Genomic DNA, 22,437 nt, shown 5'->3' with positions numbered 1-22,437 from the left:
AAGTTAGGCTTGGGCTGGGGCTGAGGACAGTGAAGCCTTAACTCCTGGCAGGGGCAGGGAAGTTTTTCTGGAGGAGGTGACCCATGAGCAGGAGCCAGGCTGACTAAGGAGAAGGTGTTTTTTATTTTATTTTAACATATTCTTATTGATTTCAGAGAGGAAGGAAGAGTGAGAGAGAGCTAGAAACACCAATGATGAGAGAGAATAATCCATCAACTACCTCCTGCACGCCCCACACTGGGGATCGAGCCCGCAATTCAGGCATGTGCCCTGACCAGGAATCAAACCGAGACCTCCTGGTTCTTAGGTCAAGGCTCAACCACTGAGCCACGCCGGCTGGACAGAAGGTGTTATACTCATTGGGGGGTGTCACTGGCATTTACTGCTTTCCAAGTCCTGTGACCCATCATCCGCATCTCAACAAACCTGTCACCTCCAAGGCCTGTCTGCATCCTCAACGTTGCTCAGTTTCTCTAATTTCCTGGGGATGGACAGGTCTGCCTTCACTCACGGAGAGAGAGCAGGGCCTGCAGGGGCCTCACACAGTGTACCTTGGGATGAGCCTGGGCCCGGTGCATTCCTCCTTTATTCTTCACACCATCCTGTGTCTGCAGAGCTCTGGACGAGGGGTCTTGCTGGACATAATTTTATGATAGTTCCCTGCAATCCACGATTTACTGTCAAGTGCACCCGGCAGAGATGCTGCTCATCCAGCGGCCAATCGAATAAACTCCCGAATCCACCGAGAGTTTTTATGCCATGGAACCTTTGCACTTGTTCTTCCTGCTGCCTGTTCTCTTTCCTCCTGGCCAACTCCTACTTCATCCCTCACAGCCCAGCTCAAGTGCCATCACCTCCGGAAAGCAGCGCCTCTTGCCTTCAGCGCCTTCCTCCCCGGTGCTTTCTTATCCACGGTCACATTGTGTGTGCCTGGTGTCTGTGTCTCCTCTGCTCACAGGCCCTGAGTGCCTCAGGGCCGGGAGGGTGTCAGGAGGCCTCCAGGTCCGGGCCATGGGGCGCAGCCTGGCCCAGAGGGGGGTGGGCAAGCATCTGGGGCTGTGCCTGCGGCTGCTGCGGGGTTAAGGCGCGCTGGCCCTGGGGCCCCGCCTGCGGACGCGCCCACCGGCTCCGGGAAGCCGCCCGGAGGCTCCGTCCTCGCGTCCCGCTTATTGCCCCCGGCAGCCATAGGAGCTCCAACTTGGGTGAGAAAGTTTTAGGGGTCACCTTGGTGTAGACACGGGGGCGGCTTCCCCCCACGATTGCGTCTCTCCCGCAAATACGCTCTTGGTACAACCCGGGGAATCCCCGCCGCGGCCCGCCCCCTGGCGTCACGGAGTCCCCGGGAGGCCCCGCCCCAGCCCACCCGAGCCTTCCAAGGAGCCGTTGCCCACGCGGGACAGGCGGGAGAGCGCGGCCATGGCGGGGCCCTGCGGCGCCGGAGCGCCCGCCGCCCGCTGGAAGCGCCACATCGTGCGGCAGCTGCGGCAGCGGGACCGCACGCAGAAGGCGCTCTTCCTGGAGCTGGTGCCGGCCTGTGAGTGCGCCCCGTGGGGCTGGGATGAGGGCGGCGGAGGGGACGGGGCTGCGGGAAAGTGTCTGGTTTCTCCAGCGGTGACGCCGGTGCACCAGTGCCTTCCCGTCTCCGAGGCCTGGGGCCTGCTGCACCCCCATCTGTGACGCCCTGCCTCCGACCGGCCACATCCCTGCCCCTGCCAGCTCAGGCTCTGCTCAGAGCGCCGTCCTGGACGCAGCCCCTCCTCATGCCGCCGCTCTCCGCGCCCCTCTGGGCCCGGCTCTGCTTCGGGAGCTGTGCTTCCGAGGCGGCACCGGTCAGCCAGTGTTGAGGTTGCAGGGTCTCTTGTGCTTCCCCCTGCCGGGCGGTCCCTAAGGCAGAGCCTGGTCAGTCCACTTGGTCCCCGTAGCCCAGTGAGAGGAGGTGGGACTGTCCAGAGCAACTACTGTTTAGCTAATTGAGGAAAGGAGTGAAACTGAATCTCTAGGGGGGAAGCTCAGAGTCTCAGGCTTTGCCACAGGTAGGTGATCCTGGCTCAGGTTTTTGGAGTGCCTCTGTGCCCAGCCAACGCCGGCCGGAGGGGGAACCGGAGGCCCCAGGCTGCAGGAGGGAGCTAGCTGAGCCCTGGAATCAGACCGTCACAGAGTTGTTTCTGGGTAGGCGGTCAGGAAGGGGTATGGAGATCAAGCGAGATAAACAGGTGTGCATCTGTGCGCAGGGCTTCTGGTCACTTCTCTGGTCACCAATCCCTCTAGCTCCATCACTGGGCCTAATCTTGGCTGAAGCTTAATCAACCCTCCCTCACCAAACCTCCCCCCATCAGCTGCAAATGTGTGGGCCTGGGGAGACTCCAGAGGCTGAAATCAGACACACTTAAAGTTCAGTCTTCTCTGTGGTCTTGGGCAGATCATATTCCTAAGCTTCAGATTTCTCACCCATAAGCTGGGCAAAATGGCATCTTTAGACTTGCTGGGGGGCCAGAGCAGTGCCCTGAGGGCTGGGCTGGGGTTTGGAGGTGAGACGTGGAGAGGAAAAATTGCTGCGGAGCTAGGCCTGGGCTTGTCACCTCCACCTTATCCTGGATTTGGTGAAAAAAGAGGAAGTGACCCGGTGGGTGTGGAGGAGGTGTGTTTCAGGGTCTGTAGCAGAAACTACCTGCACTTGAGGAAGTCTGCTGGATAACTGCTCAAGGGCTTTCTGTTTTGGCTGGGATGGTGGGTGGGGTTGGAGGAGGGTGGGGGTGGGAGGGGAGAGGAACCTTCCACCTACCAGGGGAAGTCAGGATTGCTTTTCATCCAGAAAGCTAGAGCCCCTGGAGGGGAAGTAAGGCCATAGGCAGGTGGAGCTGTGTGTTTCATCACTCTCTGTGGCCAGGCCCTGCCCTGGGGCTGGAGGTTCAACCCCGGCCCCTTCCTTTCTCAGGACCCTTCCCCAGTGGTGGTCATCCTTCTGGGAAAGCAGGTGTTCTCCTGGGAGGGTCTGGAGGCTAGTGCTGTGAGGATGCTGTGCCAAGGCTGAAGGTCCTGGTGGAGCTGTATAAACACCCCTTAAGCAAGGGATAGAACCCAATCTGCCAGTAGCTCTGCCATTGGCACCCCTGGGCTCCTGCAGCCTTCCCAGCCAGACAGGGATCCTTTTTGTCTGGAGTTTGCTGGTAAGTGTCTTTGCCCCAGATTCACCCTCTTGCACCCCTAGATAACCGTCTCCTAGAAAAGGCTGAACTGCTGGCCCGGTTCTCAGACAAGCTGCAGCCAGAGCCAAACGATGTCACTCCTGCTCCCCAGCAGGGCCCTGGGTGAGTGTATGCGTGCTTGTGGTTGTGGTCACAATGGGCTGCCTGTGCCTAGGCCCTGCCCCCACTGCCTATGCTGGGTCCATTCTCTCCCTGGCACCTCATTGGCCCCTGTCTGCTACCCGGGGGGAGGGGCATGTAGGCTCTTCAGCCTTCCCCCAGGCCAGCTGCTTTGCAAGTCCTTCTCTCCTACCCATCTCAGTCCATCTCTGCATTTGTCCCATCTCCTTCCCTTCCCACCCCACACTCATCTTTTCCCCTTTCCTGTCACTATCTCTCTCGTCTTTTTAAAAAAATACGTTTTTATTGATTTCAGAGAGAGGAAGGAAGAGGGAGAGAAACATCAACGATGATAGAAAATCATTGATTGGCTGCCTCCTGCACACCCCCTCCTGGGGATTGAACCCCTAACCAACTGAGCCTTCCCAGCCAGGACTGTATCCCTAATTCTTTACCTGATGCCCACAGAAAGGGTCTTGCTACCTATTCCGAAGGGGGAGTGAAGATGAGAATCAAGAATGGGCTGGGGCTCAGAGTTGGGAGGTGCTTCTAAAGGAGGGTCCTGACCATGGAGACCAAGGCTGGGGGACTCCCAGGGCTGAGCCACGGGTAGCTTCAGTTGCTGGAGATGTGCGCTTTCCTCTTCTGGCTTCCACCTTTCTAGGAAAAAGTTCATGATGCCGGGCTCAGGCTTTTCATGCGCATCTCCCGGGTGAATGGAGGGACAATGAGCACCACTCTCTTGATTGGTTGGCAGGGAGGAGAAGTCGCGGTCTAACTCAGACCAAGTCCCATCACCGGACATTCTGAGGGTGAAATGGCAAGAGGAGAAGGAGGGACTTCGGCTGGTCTGTGGTGAGGTAGGCTGGGCAGGGTCTGAGAATGTGGTCTGAGAGACAACGTAGTGGGGCCAGGATCTAGGACTTTGGGGGATGGAAGATTCAGTCCAAGGGAGTCAGCAAAAGAGGGACAGTCCCCAAGTCCAGTGCCTTGAGGCCAGACAGTCCGATGCGCTCTAGCTTGGCTCTGGCAGCCCAGGATGAAGTGGGCTCCAACAGCAGTTGGAAGAAGTGAGGTGAGAGTTCAGCCCTCCTGGTTCATAGGTCGACGCTCAACCACTGAGCCATGCTGGCCGGGCACTCTCCATTCTTTCAACACATATTTATTGACAATTGCTCCATGCAAGGCACATGAATGCAGCATAAACAAGACCTGGCCTTATGGAGGTTCAAGTCCACTGGAGGAGACTGATGGACCAGTAAACTCATGCCCAAGTCACCTGCCTAACGAGTGTGGGAAGGGGGCTGTGAATGCAGTGAGAGCCTCTCCCTCAGCGTCTTGTAGTCACAACCTCACACTTGAGAAGTGGTTCTCAAACATCTGAACCCATTTCTGGGCTGTGAGCACCCCAAGGCCTGGAATGCTTTTGGTTTGCCTCCACTGTGTCCCTGGGGCTTGTCTCCACAGTCCATGCTAATGCATATCTGTAGGCTAAGTGCTGAATGAGGTGGATCATGCACCCCTCCATTAGTGGTCACAGGGCTGGAAACCTGGGGGCACCCCTGACCCTTCCCAGCCCTCTGTTCTGAGCTAGTCACCAGATCATGGATCCTGCCTCGAAATCTACTTCTGTTTTCTATACCATGTCTGGCCTGGTCCAAACTGACCTCATTCCACCCTGGATGACCCCTCTCTTGGCACCCCCATCCATTCTTCATACAGCACTCAGAGTGGTATCTACACTAATAAAAGAGAAAAATGGTAATTGGCGTACGACGCTACCCTTTTCATTGGCTAATCAGGGCTATATGCAAATTAACTGTCAACAAGATGGTGGTTAATTTGCATATGTAGGCACAATGCAGGGAGGTGAAAGGGAAAGCAGGAAGAAGCCCCCTGCCACTGACAGTGATCGGAAACCCAGGGGGGAGCTAAGAGCTGCCCCCCAGCCATGATCGGAGAATCAGGTGCCTTTTCCGCCCTGGCCAGAGGCGTCCTGCAGGGGCAGGGGCGGAGCCCGCGCGATTGCGGCGCCCCCCGCTGCCACTGCAGGTCCCCGCTGCCCGGGCTGGATGCCTCTGCCAGAGGCGTTAGGCCTGGACAGGGGCAGAGCCTGCAACCGCGGGGAGCTGGGGGTCCCCTGCCCAGGCCTGATGCCTGAGCCAGAGGCATCAGGCCTGGGCTGGGGGCAGAACCAGTGATGGGGGGAAATGAGGGTCCCCTGCCCAGGCCTGACGCCTCTGTCAGAGGCGTCAGGCCTGGGCAAGGGGCCGATCCTGCTATTGGAGGGTGATGGGGGTCAACGCCTGAGGGCTCCCAGTATGTGAGAGGGGGCAGGCTGGGCTGAGGGACACTCCCCGCCCCCCACACACCCAGTGCACGAATTTCGTGCACCGGGCCCCTAGTATTTTAATAATAAAAGTGACTTCCATTAGAGTAAAAAATATAACAGATGCTTGTTGTGAACATTTCAAGAGAACCGAAGTCCATAGAATACAAACAAGTAAGAGCCTTTTTCATCCCCCCCCCCCCCACCTATTATCAGTGTGATATATATATATCCTGCCACTCTCTTATCTCTGAGTTCATAGTTCCCTTTGTATGGGATCCCTCCCACACCCCTTGCCCTCAGCACTCCCTCTCCTTCATTTCCTCAGGCACACACCAGTCAGCCCCCATTGGATATACCAGGGGATGAGGAGGGGCTTTTCCTTTGTTTGTACTGTTTCACATGATCACAACCAACATGTATTATTACTATTATTTGAACTTTTTATTTTGAAATAATTATAGATTCACAGGAAACTGCAAAGACAGTACAGAGAGGACCTGTGTACCCTTTACCCAGTTTCCCCCATTGGTTACATCTTCTGTAACTACAGCACACACAGTCAGGGAATTGATATTGGTGTGAATTGTCTGTAATTCTTGGTGATTCTGTCACATGTGTGTAGATTTGTGTGAACATTAAGATACGGCTCTATTTCATCATCAAAGATCTCTCTCTACCCTATTTTAGTCACAACTTATCCCTCTGCCCCAACCATTCCTAATTCCTGTTAGCAACTAATCTGTTTTCCATCTCTATTATTTTAATTTTGAAAAGCATAAAAAAAAAGACAAAAAACCCCCCAAACTGAGTACCAAGACGTCAATGCAAGTAAATGACAGGTGAGGAAGTGGAAGGGGTGGTCAGACTGCTTAGTGGTGAAAGGAATTATAAATGTTATATAAACTGGGCCAGGTATGAAAGCAGGTCTCCCTGCCTTGTGTGTGCTGGGCCCCTCCCCAGGCCCACAAGAGAGTGAGTAATGTCAGTGCAGGTGGACAGCACCAACCTTGCTCCTCAATCCATCCCTCACCAGGCCCGCCCGTGTGAGAACACAGGGACAGGTCACCAACAGAGCCCCAGCCTAGGCTATTTCCTCAGGTTCCTCTCGCCACACTGGTGGGAACTGCATTGTCTAGGGCCTGTCTCTCCCACTGATCCCTCAGCTCCAAAAGGTGGGAGTTGAACTTGATCTCTGTGGCTTCCCCAGCTCCTGGCTGAAGGACCATTCAGTGAGGCAGGGGTACAGATAAGATGACCCTCACCCCCACTCTTGGGCTGTGGGGCAGCTCCAGCATTTATTCTGGGCCCGGTGCTCTTGTAGTCCATTCCTGTTCTTAGGCTGGGTGCCTCTGCTCAGGGCTCCTTCTTACTCTGGGGGATCTGGTCAGTAGGCCAGGGGAACAGAACCCACAACCCTTGCACCCCTCCTGTAGACCAGCCCTTTACTTGGAGCATAATGTTCGGTGGCCTGGGGTCCAATATCAGCTCTGCCACTTAGCTGTGTGACTTTGGGCAAGACACTTAACCTCTCTGTGTCAATGTCCTTCTCTGTGAAATGTGGAGAATGGCATCACCTACCTCATAGTGATGTTATGGGGATTAAGAGTTAATATGTGTAGAATGCTCAGAACAAGGCATGGAACACATAAGTGCTCTATTAAAAAAATTGCCATTATTTGAAGAACGATTTCTCATAATAATTCCGTATTACCCTGTAAGGCCAGCACAATCATTCCCATTTTATAGGTGAGATAACAGAAGGCTGAGGTTGAATGACTACCCCTGGGTCACAGAGAAAAATAAATGGCCACGCCAAGACTGACACGCAGGGATCAGACTTCAGGGCCTAAGTCCCTTCCACGCTCCATGAAACAGCAGTGCATTCCGGGCCAGACCCATAGTCTACCTGCGCCTGAGCGTGCTTTTCAGTAAGGGAGCGGGTGGGTGCAGCAGCAGACCCTGGCTGAAGCTCTACAAAGAGGCCCAGAGTCTGGCCTTTAAACGCCCCCAGATGGCCTACCAGGTGGTGGAAAAGACCGCAGCCCTGGGCGCCCTGGAGTCCGAGCTGGAGGAGCGGCAGGGCAGGTAAGGCGCCGGCGGGCGAGCGCAGGGGAACCGCGCCCACGTCGGGGGGCTCTGAGCCCGGGAGGGGGTGGGGGGACGGGTGACCCCGCATGGCTCCAGCAGGACCCGACCGCTTTCCCCTCGTCCCCAAACGCCCGGCACCGCAGGCCTCTGAGCGGGTAAGGCTGGGTGGGAGACTTGCCTTAGCTGCTTGGCTGGCGCGTGGCCGCGGGCAAGTCCGCCCCAGCTCGGGGACCCGTTCCCACGGGGAAGTGACGTCGGCTCGCCCCCGGCTCCAGGCTGGCGGCTCTGGAGGAGCAGGTGGCGCAGCTGCAGGAGGAGCGGGCCCAGCACGTGAGGCAGGTGGACGTGCGGCGGTCGCGGAACGTGGCGCAGCAGGCGGCCTACGAGGCGCTGCGCCTGCAAGCCCGGCTGCAGGAGGCGGCGCTGCGCAGGCTGGAGGAGGAGGCGCGCGACCTGCTGGAGCGGCTGGTGCAGCGCAAGGCGCGCGCGGCCGCCGAGCGCAACCTGCGCAACGAGCGCCGCGAGAGGTCAGGGGGCTGGGTCCCGTCCCCTGGAAGGGAACCCCTTGCCCCTTCCCCAGGAAGGAGGACCCACGCGCTCTGGGGAAGAGGCGGCGCCCTGCGCCTGTATACCAGGAAGTGTTTATACCCCCAGGGCCAAGCAGGCGCTGGTGTCCCAGGAGCTGAAGAAGGCTGCAGAGCGGACAGTGAGCATTAGCGAGTAAGAGCGCCTCGGGTGCTGGCTCGGCCCCGCGTGTCCTGCAGTGCCCTGCTCTTGGGCCGCTGCCTCCACCTCTACCTTGCCCCACACCTGCCTGCGGCACATAGACTGCGGCCGCAGGACACGCGCAGACACGTGTGGTCATAGAAGCCAGCACCGGGCCTGTCATGTGTGCGCCCACCCTGACCCCTTATCACGGGATTTGCACATCTTCACCCTGTGGGGCTCTGGGACAGGGAGGGGCTGGCCTGGTCCCTTGGCCTTTCTGAGCTCCATTTGCTCCATTTGCTCTCCCAGGAACCCAGACACCTCAGGCAATGAGACCAGAGAGAAGGCTGAGATGACTCTCACTCTGCTCGCTGAGCCTGAGTTTCTGGAGAGTGAGGCTGGTGAGAAGTTGAAGAGGCCCTTCAGGTGAGGACTGGCCCAGAACTCTGAGCTGAGCCCCACCCCAGAGTCTTCCAGTGGGACCTTGTGCCTACTCCTGGGTTGGGAGGGACCTTGGAGAGACACTGGGGTACATACAGCTCAGACCTCCTAGGACAGGTCTGACCTCCAGGGCCACCTCAGGGACCCCAACCCTGCCCTCATTCCTTTCTTTCCTCCCCAGGACCAGATCTCTGGGGGTGGGGTGTCAGGCTGGTGAAAGGGTGTCACCAGGAGGGAACCTGTGGGCAAGGCCGGGGGCTCAGCTGTTGAAGGCATGTGTGTGCATACACAGGGATAGGAGAGCACACGAGTGTGCAAGCCTGGGTGAGCATACTCGAATGCGCGTGAGAATCTGAGCATGTGTAGATGTGAGCTCACACAGTGGGACCCGATTGGGATTTCAGTCCTCGGGCCCCGCCCCTCCGTTTCCTCATTTGTCTTGATTTGCCTGGCATTGAGGCTGCCCTTCCCTGCCCCATTCCCCAGGCCGAAAGCTCTCCTGCAGCTCTTCCTTGCAGGTCACTGGTGCCTAGGCCTCAGGGCAGCGAAGGAACCTTGGGGAGGGGCATGCGATCCTGGTCCCCCGAGCCCTTGAGTGTCCCGGTGAGCCAAGTCCTCTCCTGAGCATTTTTGAGGTCTCAGCAGATCTAGGTCCTCACATCCCCCTGCCCTCAGCCTTATGCTCTTCCAACCTGGAGACACCTTCACCATCACCCCACTCCATAGGCCCCGCTCAGTCTCCCAGGAACTTTGGTTGGGGAACTTGGGTGCTGAGGCAGTACTTACCATCATGGTGAAAACTTTGGGAGACTTCATTGCCAGCTCGCCGTCTGCCTCCATCTTCATCTGCTCTGGGCCATGCCACTCTCCGGATCTTCGAGGAGCCGGATTCCAGAAGCTGAGCCCCCCGGGTCCCTAGCAGAGCAGGCTCGAACAACTGCTGTCTGCACACCCACTGGCCAGCCCCTTAGCACTGTCTCTCTCTCCATTCTGCCCCAGGTCTGCCTCCGCCACCTCCCTGACGCTGTCCCGCTGTGTGGATGTGGTGAAGGGGCTTCTGCAGTAAGTGTGTGCGCGCACCGACGTGTGTGAAGGGATAGGGCATCTTGGAGCCTCAGTCTGCCCTTCTGTGTTGCCCAGCAGTCTGTGCGAGTCTCTGCGGAGCCCCACAGGCCGAGCTGGGTGCATGGCCTCATTTTCAGCTCCTGCTCAGCTCTCCTCCAGGCTCTGTCCCTCACTGAATTTCCTCACAGGGGGCCAAGAGTTCCAGCCTGAGGCTGCACAGGAGCTACCACTCAGTTGGGACACTGAGGTTCAGAAATCTCAGGGACTCGTTCAGGGTCACAGAGCCAAGGAGTGACAAGACCAGGGCTGAAACCCCAGCCCCGAGGTTTCTCTGCATCCATCCACTCTGCCCCGTCTCTCTGCATTTCTCTGTGCCCCTGTCATCTCCACACTGACCCCTGGGGTCAGAGGCCAGGTTGGGGACCGTGCTCCCTACGCCTCCTGGCCACCTGCTGTTGCCTTCGATGTCTGCTTCCTGTTGTTGCTGCCTCAGAGGAACTTGCTGAATGCCCTCCTGACCCTCCTCTCCCCCCAGTTTCAAGAAGAGGAGAGGACACTCAATTGGGGGACCCTCCGTGCAGCAGTATCAGAGCATCCCTGTGTGCGTGGCTGCCCGACTTCCTACCTGGGCTCAGGATGTGCTGGTGAGGAGGAGCTGGGCCACATGCATCAGGTGCTGATACGGGGAGTGTGGGCCCCAGGAGTGGTCCAAGGAGGCCAGGGAAGCAGGGCCAGGCTCTTCAGCAGGAGCAGGAGTTTTTCTGCCACAGCTTGTGGTGGGCGTCCCTCAGCCATTTATAATAGGGGCATGGACTGGAGAGGGAGAGACAGGAGGCCAGCCAGGAAGTATGGGGTATCAGCCAGGGGAGGCTGCTGCAGGGGTCTAGGCAGAGATGATGAGACCCTACTGTGTGCACCAGCGCATGTGAGAGAGCCTGTGAGCATGCACGAAGAGGCCTGTGTGGCAAGGATCAGGGGCACCAATCTCTCCTTTTTTCCTACAGGATGCCCACCTTTCTGAGGTCAGTGCAGTTCGTTTTGGTCCCAATAGCAGCCTCCTGGCCACTGGAGGGGCTGACCGCCTCATTCACCTCTGGAATGTTGTGGGAGGTGAGGGTCCCTCCCCTGCAGGCCAACCCTATGCTTTCTCTCCAGACCCCACCCTCAGCTCGTTTCTTGGTGGGTAAAGGTCTTGGACCTCTTTATGTTTCCTCACGTGGACTATTCTTGTGGGCAGTGGCCAGATGATTCCTTGGCAAGAGTGCTGAGCTTGCTTTTCTGAAGAAGGGTAGAGTCTTCTAGCTCCCAGGGTCCAGGCCTGCAGGATGAGGACGGCTGAGCTCACATGGTCCCTGTTAGGAGATGAGGGATTCTCTAGGCCACTTCTTTTATTTTTTATTGATTACAGAGAGGAAGGGGGAGGGAGGGAGAGAGAGAAACATCAATGAATAGAGAGAATCATTGATCGGCTGCCTCCTGCATACCCCACATTGAGGACTGAGCCCGCAACCTGGGCATGTGCCCTGGCCAGGAATCAAACTGTGACCTCCTGGTTCATAGGTTGATGCTCAACCACTGAGCCACGCTGGCTGGGTGCTAGGCCACTTCTGTTATCAGTTGAACGCTCAGAACTCAGTAGGAAACCAATGTTAGCTAGCTACTTGGGGCTGTGTGTGTGTGTGGAGGGCGAGAGGAGAGGTGGAGTGGGTGGGTATTGGGAAGTTAGAGCCAGCTCCTGGAGGCTTCCTAGAGGAGTCCGATCTCTAGCTGGCCTGGCGGTTGGCTTGCTGTGTGACCTAGGGACAGCCCCTTTTCTCTAGTCCTCTTTAGTGCTGTGAAATGACCAGCTATCCTCTGGGGCCCCCTGCTGGCAGGTTGGGAAGGTGCAGCCCAGGCCCCCAGAACAGACCCAACAATTCTGTCCCTAAATTGGGAAAGACCGATTTTCTCACTCTCCATCCCAGCTCCCCGTTTTCGTGAGGTGAGTGACCTCATTGCACGATATCTTCCCCTGGTTCCCCCAGGTCGCCTGGAGGCCAACCAAACTCTTGAAGGAGCTGGTAGCAGCGTCACCAGTGTGGACTTTGACCCCTCGGTAAGAGGCCTTTGCCCCAGTCGCATGGGGTGTTTCCTTCCCCCCGGTCTCCACCCTAGGCAGCTGGGGGCTCTTAGAAATACATGGGTATCCTAGAACTGGGCCCTCAAATCCTCCTCTGCCTGCCCGGGGGACCTGGGTTGTGAGAGAAGCCTCAAGGTGGCCCATCCCAGCGCTCTGGCCTGAGGGATGTTGCCACTGGCCAGGCACAGGTCTCTGACCTCTCCTACTCTCATCTCTCCAGGGCTCCCAGGTATTGGCAGCTACTTACAGTCGGGCTGCTCAGCTCTGGAAGGTGGGAGAGGCACAATCCAAGGTGAGGTCTGACTGGGGAGGCCGCCTGGGGGTCAGGTTTATGCCTTGGGCCTAGCGGGGGGTGTTATGGAGTCTTGACTATGCCCTTGATCCATATTTTGGATGGGGGGCGGGGCAGGAGACACTATCTGGACACACAGACAAGGTGACGGCTGCTAAATTCAAGCTAACGAGGCACCAGGCGGTGACTGGGAGCCGAGACCGGACAGTGAAGGAGTGGGACCTTGACCGTGCCTACTGTGAGGCCCAGCCCCCCAACCCCCCGCCCACACCCTCCTCACCCCCCAGGCTGGTCAAGGAGGGACCTTGACCTTCTCTCTGGAAGTGTTTCCAAGACTCATAGGCATTTGGTGTGGAACCTCCCAAGGCCCCTCCTTCTCTATCCCCATTGGTGCTTCCAGTTTTTTGGTGACCTTGGGCTTTGGGCTGGGAAGCAGGGGACCCGGGTTCTAGTTCTGGGAGGCTTCTGGGCTTCAGCTTCTCATGTCTGCGGGTTGGCTCCTGACGACCCTTCTCTGAGGCGGGGTCTCTGCTCCTTGTTCCCTAGGCTCGAGGACCATCAATGTCCTTTCCTACTGCAACGACGTGGTGTGTGGGGACCATGTCATCATCAGCGGCCACAATGACCAGAAGATCCGGTTCTGGGACAGCAGGTGACAGGCTGTGCATGGCGGAGGCGCAGGGGCAGGCTCCCGTGTTCTCTTTCCTTTCTGTGGCCGTGGAGCCCTGGTGGGCACCTCGGGGAGGGGAGGCTGTGCTGGGCTTGGCCTCGTGAAGGCTCAGCTGGTGGACCTCTGCCACCTCAGGGCTTCTCCTTCCAACACGGGACTCTGCCTGGGCCTTGACAGCCAAGATCTAGCAACCCCTTTTCCCACATAGTCACCACTTTTTTTTTTTAATATATATATTTTATTGTTTTTTTTACAGAGAGGAAGGGAGAGAGGTAGATAGCTAGGAACATCGATGAGAGAGAAACATCAATAAGCTGCCTCCTGCACACTCCCTACTGGGTATGTGCCCGCAACCAAGGTACATATGCCCTTGACTGGAATCGAACCTGGGACCCTGGCGTCCACAGGCTGATGCTCTATCCACTGAGCCAAACCGGTTAGGGCAGTCACCACTTTTTAATCAAAAGGAACACAAGTTTCAGTTGTATTTAAAACCTAAGAGCCCAACATTGGGCTCGAATGGTGGTAAAGGCCAGTGCCAGGCCTGCCTCCGGCTGCTCCTTGCTCGTCTGCAGGGATTGCCGTTGGACACCCTTGCTGTCTTTCATGCGTGTGAAGACAGACTTCCTTGCTTTTCCTCTGGCCTTTTAAAAAAATAAATTCATTTCAGAGAGGAAGGGAGAGGGAAAGAGAGAATCAGTGATGAGAGGGAATCATTGATTGGCTGCCTCCTGCACGCCCCACACTGGGGATCGATACCGCAGCAGGGCATGTGCCCTGACTGGGAATTGAACCATGACCTCTTGGTTCATAGGTCGACATTCAACCGCTGAGCCGTGCCAGCTGGGCCCCTCTGACCTTATTTCAGTGACCCAAGGGCTTCAGGGGCTGCTCAGGTTCCTGTTGGAGGGGCCTGTCTGCAGTGGGAGGTCAGTTACTGTCAGCCTTGGCCTCAGTGCTCTGAGACCTGGGTGCCCGTCAGGGGGGCTGCTGCTCATCCCCATCTCTGTCCTTGCTCCTTAGGGGGCCCGGCTGCACACAGGTCATCCCTGTGCAGGGCCGGGTCACCTCTCTGAGCCTCAGCTACGATCAGCTGCATCTGCTCAGCTGTTCCCGTGACAACACACTCAAGGTCATCGACCTGCGTGTCAGCAATATCCGCCAGGTGTTCAGGTACCTGCCTCATGGCCTCTGGCCTGTGGCTTTGGCTGGGGTAGTTGGGCCTCTTGTCCCTATAAAAGGCTCCCCGGGGCCTGCTGAGGTACCCGATCCCTTGACGGCCACCTCCACTCTGACCCAACTCTTGTCTGTCCTCAGAGCTGATGGCTTCAAGTGCGGTTCTGACTGGACCAAAGCCGTGTTCAGGTGCGTATGTGAGAGCACATGCCTATCCAAGTGTGCCCCATCCGATTGTGTCTGTGTGTCAGTGTGCGTGTGTCCTCACCTCTGACCTCCTCCTCTCTCTTACTGTGCCGTGGTCACTGCAGCCCAGACAGAAGCTTTGCACTGGCCGGTTCCTGTGACGGAGCCCTGTATATCTGGAATGTAGACACTGGGAAATTGGAGAGTAGCCTACGGGGACCCCACTGGTGAGCATGGCCACCACCCACCTGCCCACTCTAGCCTCAGGGCCACTGCTGCCCTGCCTCCAGTCCCACTGAGACCAGTTCAGGTTCTGACACGCTTGGGCCCTGGAGTCCCCAGCCCTTGTGTCCATATCTTCCACCTCCCAGAGCCCTTTACTGTTCACAAGGTGCCTTTTCACATGCGCTTGGGTCCATCTTCGCCGTAGTCCTGTGAGCCTTTTATAGGGAAGGAAATGGGCTCAGAGAGAGCCTCAAACTGCCCAGGCCCAGTACTGAGGGGCAGCGCCAGGCTGCAGGTCCACCTGGCACTCCCCTGAAGCCTGGCCCTGCCTCTCCTCAGCGCTGCTGTCAACGCCGTGGCCTGGTGCTACTCGGGGAACCACGTGGCGAGCGTGGACCAGGCCGGGAAGGTTGTGCTCTGGCACTAGCGCCATGACTTCCTCCGCCTGGGCTGGAGCTCTCATCCGAAGCCTGAAGCCAGAGGACAGCTTCCCCCTTCTCTGAGCTCCAGGGCCAGTGGGCCAGTGGGCCAGTGAGGAGTGGGCAGGGTGGGGTGGTCTCAGGGCATTTAGTAGGGAAGAAGGCCTGGCAGGACCTGGCCTGTTTGTCTAAAAACGAAGTGTGGGTTGCGGGTGATTACAGTACATTTTGTTTACCTCTGTCTCTTTACTTTCTCTGCCAAAAGTGGAAAAAAATTACGTCTAAACGGGTGTCAGCTTGCCTCTTTGCAGCACTCAGGGAACAGAGAGGCCTTTGGGCTGGTGGCTCAAGGAAATCCAGGCTTGGCCCCCTTTCCTCCTTGGGCACAGAACTGGGCAGAGCTGGCCTGGCCTCCGTGCTACTCAAGTCTGAGAGGAGACAGCATGAGAAAGGCCAGAGGCAGCAAGGGCAGTGATTCTTGGAGCCATGGGAACTTCACCCTTGGTCCACGCTGGTCCTGAGGCCGAGCCAACACCTTGGGCCCACTCAGAGTAGACAGGCCGAGGAGGGGCTGTGGGAGCCCGAGGAGGGAGGAGGGGAGGCAGCCGGGAAGGGCCCTGGTGGAAAGGGTCCTAACGAATTGGAAAGTGGTGGCAAGTACTTGGGACACAGGCCTGCCTTTAGACCAGGCAAGTTCTTGCTCCAGAGGCAGAGCCCGAGTGGCTGGGGAATGGCCTGTGTGTCTGGGAGGGAAGCAGTGGGCTGGGTTTGGGCCTGGGCCGTCGCTTACATCGGCATCTGATTTAATCTTCACAACATGCCGCCGAAGTGCAAGGCAGACCCAACAGGGTAGAGCCTGGGGACCCCCTTTCCTTCATCCTCCTGGGGCACGGCGGAGGGGTCAGCAGGACGGCCGCTGTCCGGAGCGATGAGGGCTGACCTGTGGGGATCTGCCCAGCTGAGTCAGAGGCTCCACTCTAAAACCTAAACCTCCTTTATCATCTTACAGTTTCCCTTGGGGTCGTTGCCAGTCCCAGGGTTTTGGAAACCATTTCCAGAATGGACAGCAGAGAGCTAAGCGCCTGGACTCTAGCCGACTGTCTGGGTGGGAATCTCAGCTCCGCTATTTAGCAGCTGAATGGTTTTGAGCAAGTTATCGTCTTTGTGCCTTAGTTTCCTTCTCTGTAAAATGGGATGTAGTGTACACCTCAAGGATTGTTGTAAGGCCCCATTGTGCTAGTACTAGTATTTGTAGAGCTCCTGGCACATGCCAAAGACTGTGTGTTGGTTAAGTACCCAAATCTGCTGACTCCCAGATCACTCACTGCTCTTGGTCGCCCAGCTGACCCCTGAACTCTAGGTGAGATACTCTCCAGGGCCTCATCCCCACCCCCCGCCCCCATAAGCTCCTCTTCCCCTCACACGGCATATCCTCTGGCACCAAGGCCTGGGGCCACCATGTCTCTTTCCAACCCTGCTGCCACTGCAGGCCACCTTCTGGATCTCCTGTTACCCCACCGGCCCCCTCCTTGCCATCATGACGTTCTAAGGTGTCATGGTCACATGTTCAACCATTTGGAGTCCCCTGCTGCCTGCAGAGAAACTCGGCCTGAATGTCAAAGCCCTTGGATCTACCCTGCTGGCCTCGGCTGCATCTTCATGTCCTGGCTACTCTGAATGTGTCTTCCATGTGATTTTCTCTCTATTCAGACTGTTCTTCCCTCCAGTCCCCAATTCACATTTGCCTCATTTGCCAGGCTGGCCAGGGGCCCGCCTCCGGTTTGTGCTCCAGTCTGTGTCTGCCTCCCTTCATCTTTAGCAGAGAACTCTTGGAAGAGACCAGGATGGGAAGTATTCCCTGGGGTCAGATCTGGCACAGAGAAAGCCCCAGGAAATGTTTAAGTGGCTAAATTCTGCTCAAGGACTGCAAGTCCAACAGTTGAAGACACTTGGAGTCCAGCGTTCTTAGAATCTAAAACTCCAGAGGCCCAGCCCCATGTCCTGGCTCCAGGTGGCCACCAGGAGTCACCAGCTGCCTAGTGTCTGCAGAGGCCATGCCGTCTCCTGGGATTCATGGCCAGAAAGACCAGCGCTTCCAGGAGCCACCATTACCCAGTGCTCGTGTCAGGCCCTGTGCTCTGCACTTTTCCTGCGATCTCTTTAAAAAATTATTATTTTTTTAATCCTCACCCGAGGATATCTTTCCGTTGATTTGAGAGTGGAAGAGAGAGGGAAAGACAGAGAAAATATCCATGTGTGAGAAACACATTGATCGGTTGCCTCCTGCACGTGCCCCGACCAGGGCCTGGGCTGTGGGGAGGAGCCTGCAACCCAGGTACATGCCCTTGACCGGAATCGAACCCGGGACCCTTCAGTTCACAGGCTGACGCTCTATCCACTGAGCAACCAGCTAGGGCCTCCTGTGGTATTTTATTTGTTCCCAACCACCTTGTGATGTAGGTATTTCTTTTACAGATAAGGAACTCGAGGCTCAGAGAGGTTAAGTGATGTGAGATTACACAGCTGGCACAGCTGGATGGCGACTATTATACTTAAAAACACACAAACAAACCAGAGAATTTGGGCTCCAGTTAGGCAGAGCTGCATGGCATCCCCCCACCCGTGTCCCAGTGGTGTACCCCCTGCCAGGGGGTGATTCCTCCCTGCATCTTCTTTTCCATTCTGGGACCTGGGCCTGAGCTTGGAGGGCTAGTGTCTTTTGAAGGGAGGGACATGCAGGGCCACAGGAGTGAGGGAAACAGGAGGTTGTTATCAGCTATACCGTTTGGGGCAAGTCCCTCAACAGGACTGCAGCGAAGACTGCTTCGATAACAGAAAAGGTGCTCAGGAAGTGATCTGACTCGACTCCTGGGACAGCAACCCCGCCGCTCCCCTTAAGCCTCCTCTCTATGGGCCAAACTGACAGCACACCCTTGGGGTGCAGTGGCCTCACCCGAGGGAGCACACAACCTTCACTTACGTGGAAGGAATGCTTCCTGGAGGAGCCAGAGACGTTCGGGGATGAGGTGGGCCTGGAGGAAGAGTGGCTGGCCACGGCCGGGTGGGGCAAATGCTCCAAGGGGATGCGGCTGGGAAGGCTGCGCCTGGTCTCTGCAGCCCCTGCTCGTGGAGGTGGGGGCAGAGCCCTGGTGCTGAACGCTGATCCAGGCTCTCAGTAGTTGGTACCCAGGTTTTCAGTACTGAGCACTGTGCAGGGAGTACTCAGACGTTCAGGCTGCTTCCCAGGGAGGGGGCAGGGACTTGCTCAGGATAAGAACTCAGGCCTGTCCCTCCTTTCTGGAAACTGGACTCAGGTTCTGCAGAGGGGCTGGCCTGGTCTCCTGGGAGACCCCCGGCAAAGCAGTGTCTTCCAGGGCAGGGAGCGTCCGATCTGAGTCCTCCTGCCCCATGACTCTGGGCCTCGCCACAGGTGACCCTCACCCAACAGCTCCTCCCTGGGCTGTTCTGCTGGTGTGAGTACTGCATCCTCTGCCTGCCCTGCCCACTCTCAGACCTCATGAGCCTGAGACCTGAGAGGGAGGAACCCTAGTTTTGGGGCTCCAACTGCCCCCTGGTCATCTTCCTGTCTTGGGAGACCCTTGGCTCCGGTCTCCCATTCCTGAGTCTCCCCCTGGGTAACGGGGGAGACATTTGTGTCACCAGAACATGGCCTGGAGCAGTCAGTTTGCTGACAGACAAACAACAGTTGGAGAGATGTTCTCTGGAGGAATTCTGGCGGCCCCAGGCACGGACCCACCTGAGGCTAAGACCAAGTCAGCGCAAGGCTGTTTCCTTTCTCTGGATGCACATCCACTAGTTAAAATTAATATCAGCTTATCTGTACGTCATCTTATTTGATCCTCCTGGAGCTTAGGGCATTTGTATTACCTTTTCTTCTTTTTAATTAAATCTTTATTGTTCAGATTATTACATTTGTTCCTCTTTTCCCCCCCATAACTCCACCTAGTTCCCACCCCACCCTTCGCCCTCACTCCCCACCCATTGTCCTCATCCATAGGTGTACGGTTTTTGTCCAGTCTCTTCCCGCATCCCCCACACCCCTTTCCCCCCTAAGAATAGTCAGTCCATTCCCTTTCTATGCCCCTGATTCTATTATAATCACCAGTTCATTCTGTTCATCAGATTATTTATTCACTTGATTTTTTAGATTCACTTGTTGATAGATGTGTATTTGTTGTTCATAATTTGTATCTTTACCTTTTTCTTCTTTTTCCTCTTCTTAAAGGATACCTTACAGCATTTCATATAATACTGGTTTGGTGGTGATGAACTCCTTTAGCTTTTTCTTATCTGTGAAGCTCTTTATCTGACCTTCAATTCTGAATGATACCTTTGCTGGGTAAAGTAATCTTGGTTGTAGGTTCTTGGCATTCATCACTTTGAATATTTCTTGCCACTCCCTTCTGGCCTGCAAAGTTTCTGTTGAGAAATCAGCTGACAGTCGTATGGGTACTCCCTTGTAGGTAACTGACTGTCTTTTCTCTTGCTGCTTTTAAGGTTCTCTCTTTGTATTTTGCTCTTGGCATTTTAATTATGATGTGTCTTGGTGTGGTCCTCTTTGGATTCCTTTTGTTTGGGGTTCTCTGCGCTTCCTGGACTTGTAAGTCTATTTCTTTCACCAGGTAGGGGAAGTTTTCTGTCATTATTTCTTCAAATAGGTTTTCAATATCTTGCTCTCTCTCTTCTTCTGGCACCCCTATAATTTGGATGTTGGTACGCTTGAAGCTGTCCCAGAGGCTCCTTACACTATTTTCGTAATTTTGGATTCTTTTTTCATTTTGCTTTTCCGGTTGGGTGTTTTTTGCTTCTTCGTATTTCAGATCTTTGACTTGATTCTTGCGATCCTCTGGTCTGCTGTTGGGAGTCTGTATAATATCCTTTATTTCAGTCAGTGTATGCTTAATTTCTAGTTGGTCCTTTATCACAACATTGAGGGTCTCACTAGATTTCTTGAGGATCTCATTGAATTTATCGGCGGTTTCTAGAAATTTCTTGAAAAACTTTAAAAGTGTGGTTTTGAACACTATATCCAGTAGTTTGCTTTCTTCCATTTCTGTCATTTGTGTCCTGTTTGTCTCGGCATTTTTTATGCTTCGCTGTTGTCTATAGAGTGGCTTTCTGTGCTAAGTGTCCTATGGGGCCCAGTGGCTCAGCCTCCCTAATTACCTGAGGTAGACACACTTGGTGCACCCCCTTGTGGTCTTTGTGCAGTCTTGTTGTAGTTAAGCCTTGATTGTTGTAGGTAACACTGGGAGGATTTGACCTCCAGGCCAATTGGCTGTGAGAATCAGCTGTGTCTGCTGTGGGAGAACTTCTGTGCTGGAGACACCCCTATGGGGCAAGACTTGCTTCAGTGGGGCTTTGGTGCTCACTGACTCTGCCCCCTGAGTGAGTCCCTTATGGATCTGAGTTGTAATTGGATGGTCCCCTGAATTACCTTTTCATTCTCACTGTAGGGTGAGGAAAGCAAGCCGAGGCTCACAGCTTGGTGGGCGGCTCAGGGACTTGAATACAGGCAGTTTGGCTCATCTTCCTCGCCCCTCACAGGGGCACGTGGGTGATAAGAACGAAAAGGATGCTCAGGAGTTTAGCGCGCAGTGTGGCAGGGATGTAGGTTCCCTTCTGTTCTGTTTCAGGATCAGATTTCAGGAAAACATTCCACAGAAGTACATTTGTTCTTTGGCCAGTGGGACCAGGAGAGCGGTCCGGGAACAAGACGCTCTTTGGCAGTCACAGGGTTCTTGGCAGGTCGAGCAGTAACAGAGCAAACACAGGGAGAGTCTAGGAAGAAACATCCCGGTTGTGTCAAGTTGTGAGACTTTGGGACAGATGATAATTCTCCCCCTTAGCTAACATTTCTGCAACGTGGCTGTATTTCTGTCATGAAAAACAACTTCGCAATGAGCAACATGAATGCAGAGTCCGAGCAGCCAGATTGTGTCAGGAGGCCACTCTGAGAGGGTTAGGCCGTTAGTGGCCCCACAGGCAAAGCTGCAGCTGGGCTCCTCGGGCAGCCAGTGAACAGTGGAGCCTGGGATGCGATCCCGACCTGGAAACTGAGGGTTTGCTCTGTCTCAGGGGACAGTGCAGGGGCTTGGGTTTTCCAATTGCTGGCCATCTGGGAAGTCTCTGTGTGCGAGTCTGTTCTCAGATACTGCAACCTTTCTGTGCGACATTCTCACTCTGCATCAAGAAAGAAAACTTATCTAGAACACTGGGAGTTGGATAAGCCCTTGGAAATCACCCGTTTTCACTCCTTTTATAGCTGGGGATGTGGCAGCATGGAGGGAAAGGTCCCCCACGTCCTCTCACTAGCGTCTGTGTCTGGCTGGTGGACGTGGTGGTCAGAGAAGAAAGGGATCCAGGTGATGTGCTGTGAATCCAACTTGACGGCATTACAGTTAGTTCCTGTGATGAAGGAGGCCAAAATGTAGCTGTGACATTAGGGTGGGGCAGTTAGCTTAACTCTGTTCCTGAGTCACAGACTAATCCTCTGATGCCAACAGCAGTCTCAGAGGTGACCAGCTTTTCATTAGCAGGTGAAGGCAGGTGGAAATGACATTTAATGTGCACAACCTTGTCTCATTTACGGTAAAGCATTCACACACACGCCTCCCCTTGGGCCTCATGGCAGCCCTGTGTTATCATGAGGCTGGAGGAGCAAAGACTTTGAAGGAGAGGACACCGAATGTGGAAGAGGTTCATGAGGAATGTTTGTGACCATCGTGCTGCTCACCTTATGCATCCTTCTTGGGTCCGCAGTATTACTCTCCGATGTCCGACGAGTATGCTGAGGCTCAGTTCCCACAGCTCCCAAAGAGGAGCCAGAATTTCACTCAGACCTTCTGACTCCAAAGTCCATGTTGTCACCTCCAATGCTGTTGGTGGGCGTGTCAATGGATGCAATCCTTTTGGAGGCCAATTTGGCAAAGTCTAAAAAAATTAGGTCTGGCCGGTGGTTCAGTGGTTAGACCACAAACTGAAGGGTCATTGGTTGAGGCAACCAATTGATGGGGCTCTCTCACATTGATGTTTCTTTCCTCTCACTCTCTCTAAAATCAACGCTCTCTCTAAAAATCAATGGAAAAAATATCCAGTGAGAATTAACAACAAAGACATCTAAAAGATTAAAAAAACACAACACCTTTTTGACTCTCAAATTACATATTTAGAAATTTCCCCAGTGTTTTTACTGGAACAAATTTATAAAGAATTATGTACAAAGATGTTAATTTCAAACTTCTTTTTTTTTTTAAAATATATTTTATTGATTTCTTACAGAGAGGAAGGGAGTGGGATAGAGAGCCAGAAACATCCATGAGAGAGAAACATGGATCAGCTGCCTCCTGCACGCCCCCCACTGGGGATGTGCCCGCAACCAAGGTACATG

The 22,437-nt window shown here is 55.2% G+C and overlaps 1 protein-coding gene across 3 annotated transcripts; it reads left to right on the top strand.

Annotated features, from left to right (window-relative positions):
- Positions 1–1,130: 1,130 nt before the first annotated feature.
- On the top strand, positions 1,131–22,286 carry ATG16L2 (autophagy related 16 like 2). Of its 3 annotated transcripts, XM_059708538.1 has the most exons (19): positions 1,131–1,202; positions 1,401–1,534; positions 3,209–3,308; positions 4,063–4,165; positions 7,649–7,722; positions 8,001–8,252; positions 8,380–8,445; positions 8,743–8,859; positions 9,874–9,936; positions 10,475–10,583; positions 10,944–11,049; positions 11,964–12,034; positions 12,279–12,350; positions 12,468–12,588; positions 12,897–13,002; positions 14,044–14,193; positions 14,338–14,385; positions 14,508–14,609; positions 20,684–22,286. In XM_059708538.1, exons 2-19 carry the CDS (start codon positions 1,417–1,419, stop codon positions 20,805–20,807), a joined length of 1,902 nt encoding a protein of 633 aa, XP_059564521.1. In that variant the 5' UTR covers positions 1,131–1,202; positions 1,401–1,416; the 3' UTR covers positions 20,808–22,286. The 3 variants fall into 3 exon arrangements, with proteins under 3 accessions (XP_059564521.1, XP_059564520.1, XP_059564522.1); XM_059708537.1 differs by lacking the exon at positions 1,131–1,202 and having other exon boundaries at positions 1,227–1,534; XM_059708539.1 differs by lacking the exons at positions 1,131–1,202; positions 20,684–22,286 and adding an exon at positions 14,947–16,385 and having other exon boundaries at positions 1,231–1,534.
- The last annotated feature ends 151 nt before the right edge of the window (positions 22,287–22,437 follow it).

This window comes from Myotis daubentonii, chromosome 9 (genome assembly GCF_963259705.1).
Source record: "Myotis daubentonii chromosome 9, mMyoDau2.1, whole genome shotgun sequence".
Lineage (NCBI taxonomy): Eukaryota > Metazoa > Chordata > Mammalia > Chiroptera > Vespertilionidae > Myotis > Myotis daubentonii.
The sequence above is the reverse complement of the archived record's forward strand: the minus strand, read 5'-3'. Positions and strand labels throughout refer to the sequence as shown.

Bases quoted from the DNA above. Each gene is read 5' to 3' on its own strand.
- ATG16L2 (XM_059708538.1), top strand. From the start codon at position 1,417: ATGGCGGGGCCCTGCGGCGCCGGAGCGCCCGCCGCCCGCTGGAAGCGC. The intron at 1,535-3,208 runs GTGAGTGCGCCC...TTGCACCCCTAG, and splicing joins CCTGGAGCTGGTGCCGGCCT to ATAACCGTCTCCTAGAAAAG. The intron at 3,309-4,062 runs GTGAGTGTATGC...ATTGGTTGGCAG, and splicing joins GCTCCCCAGCAGGGCCCTGG to GGAGGAGAAGTCGCGGTCTA.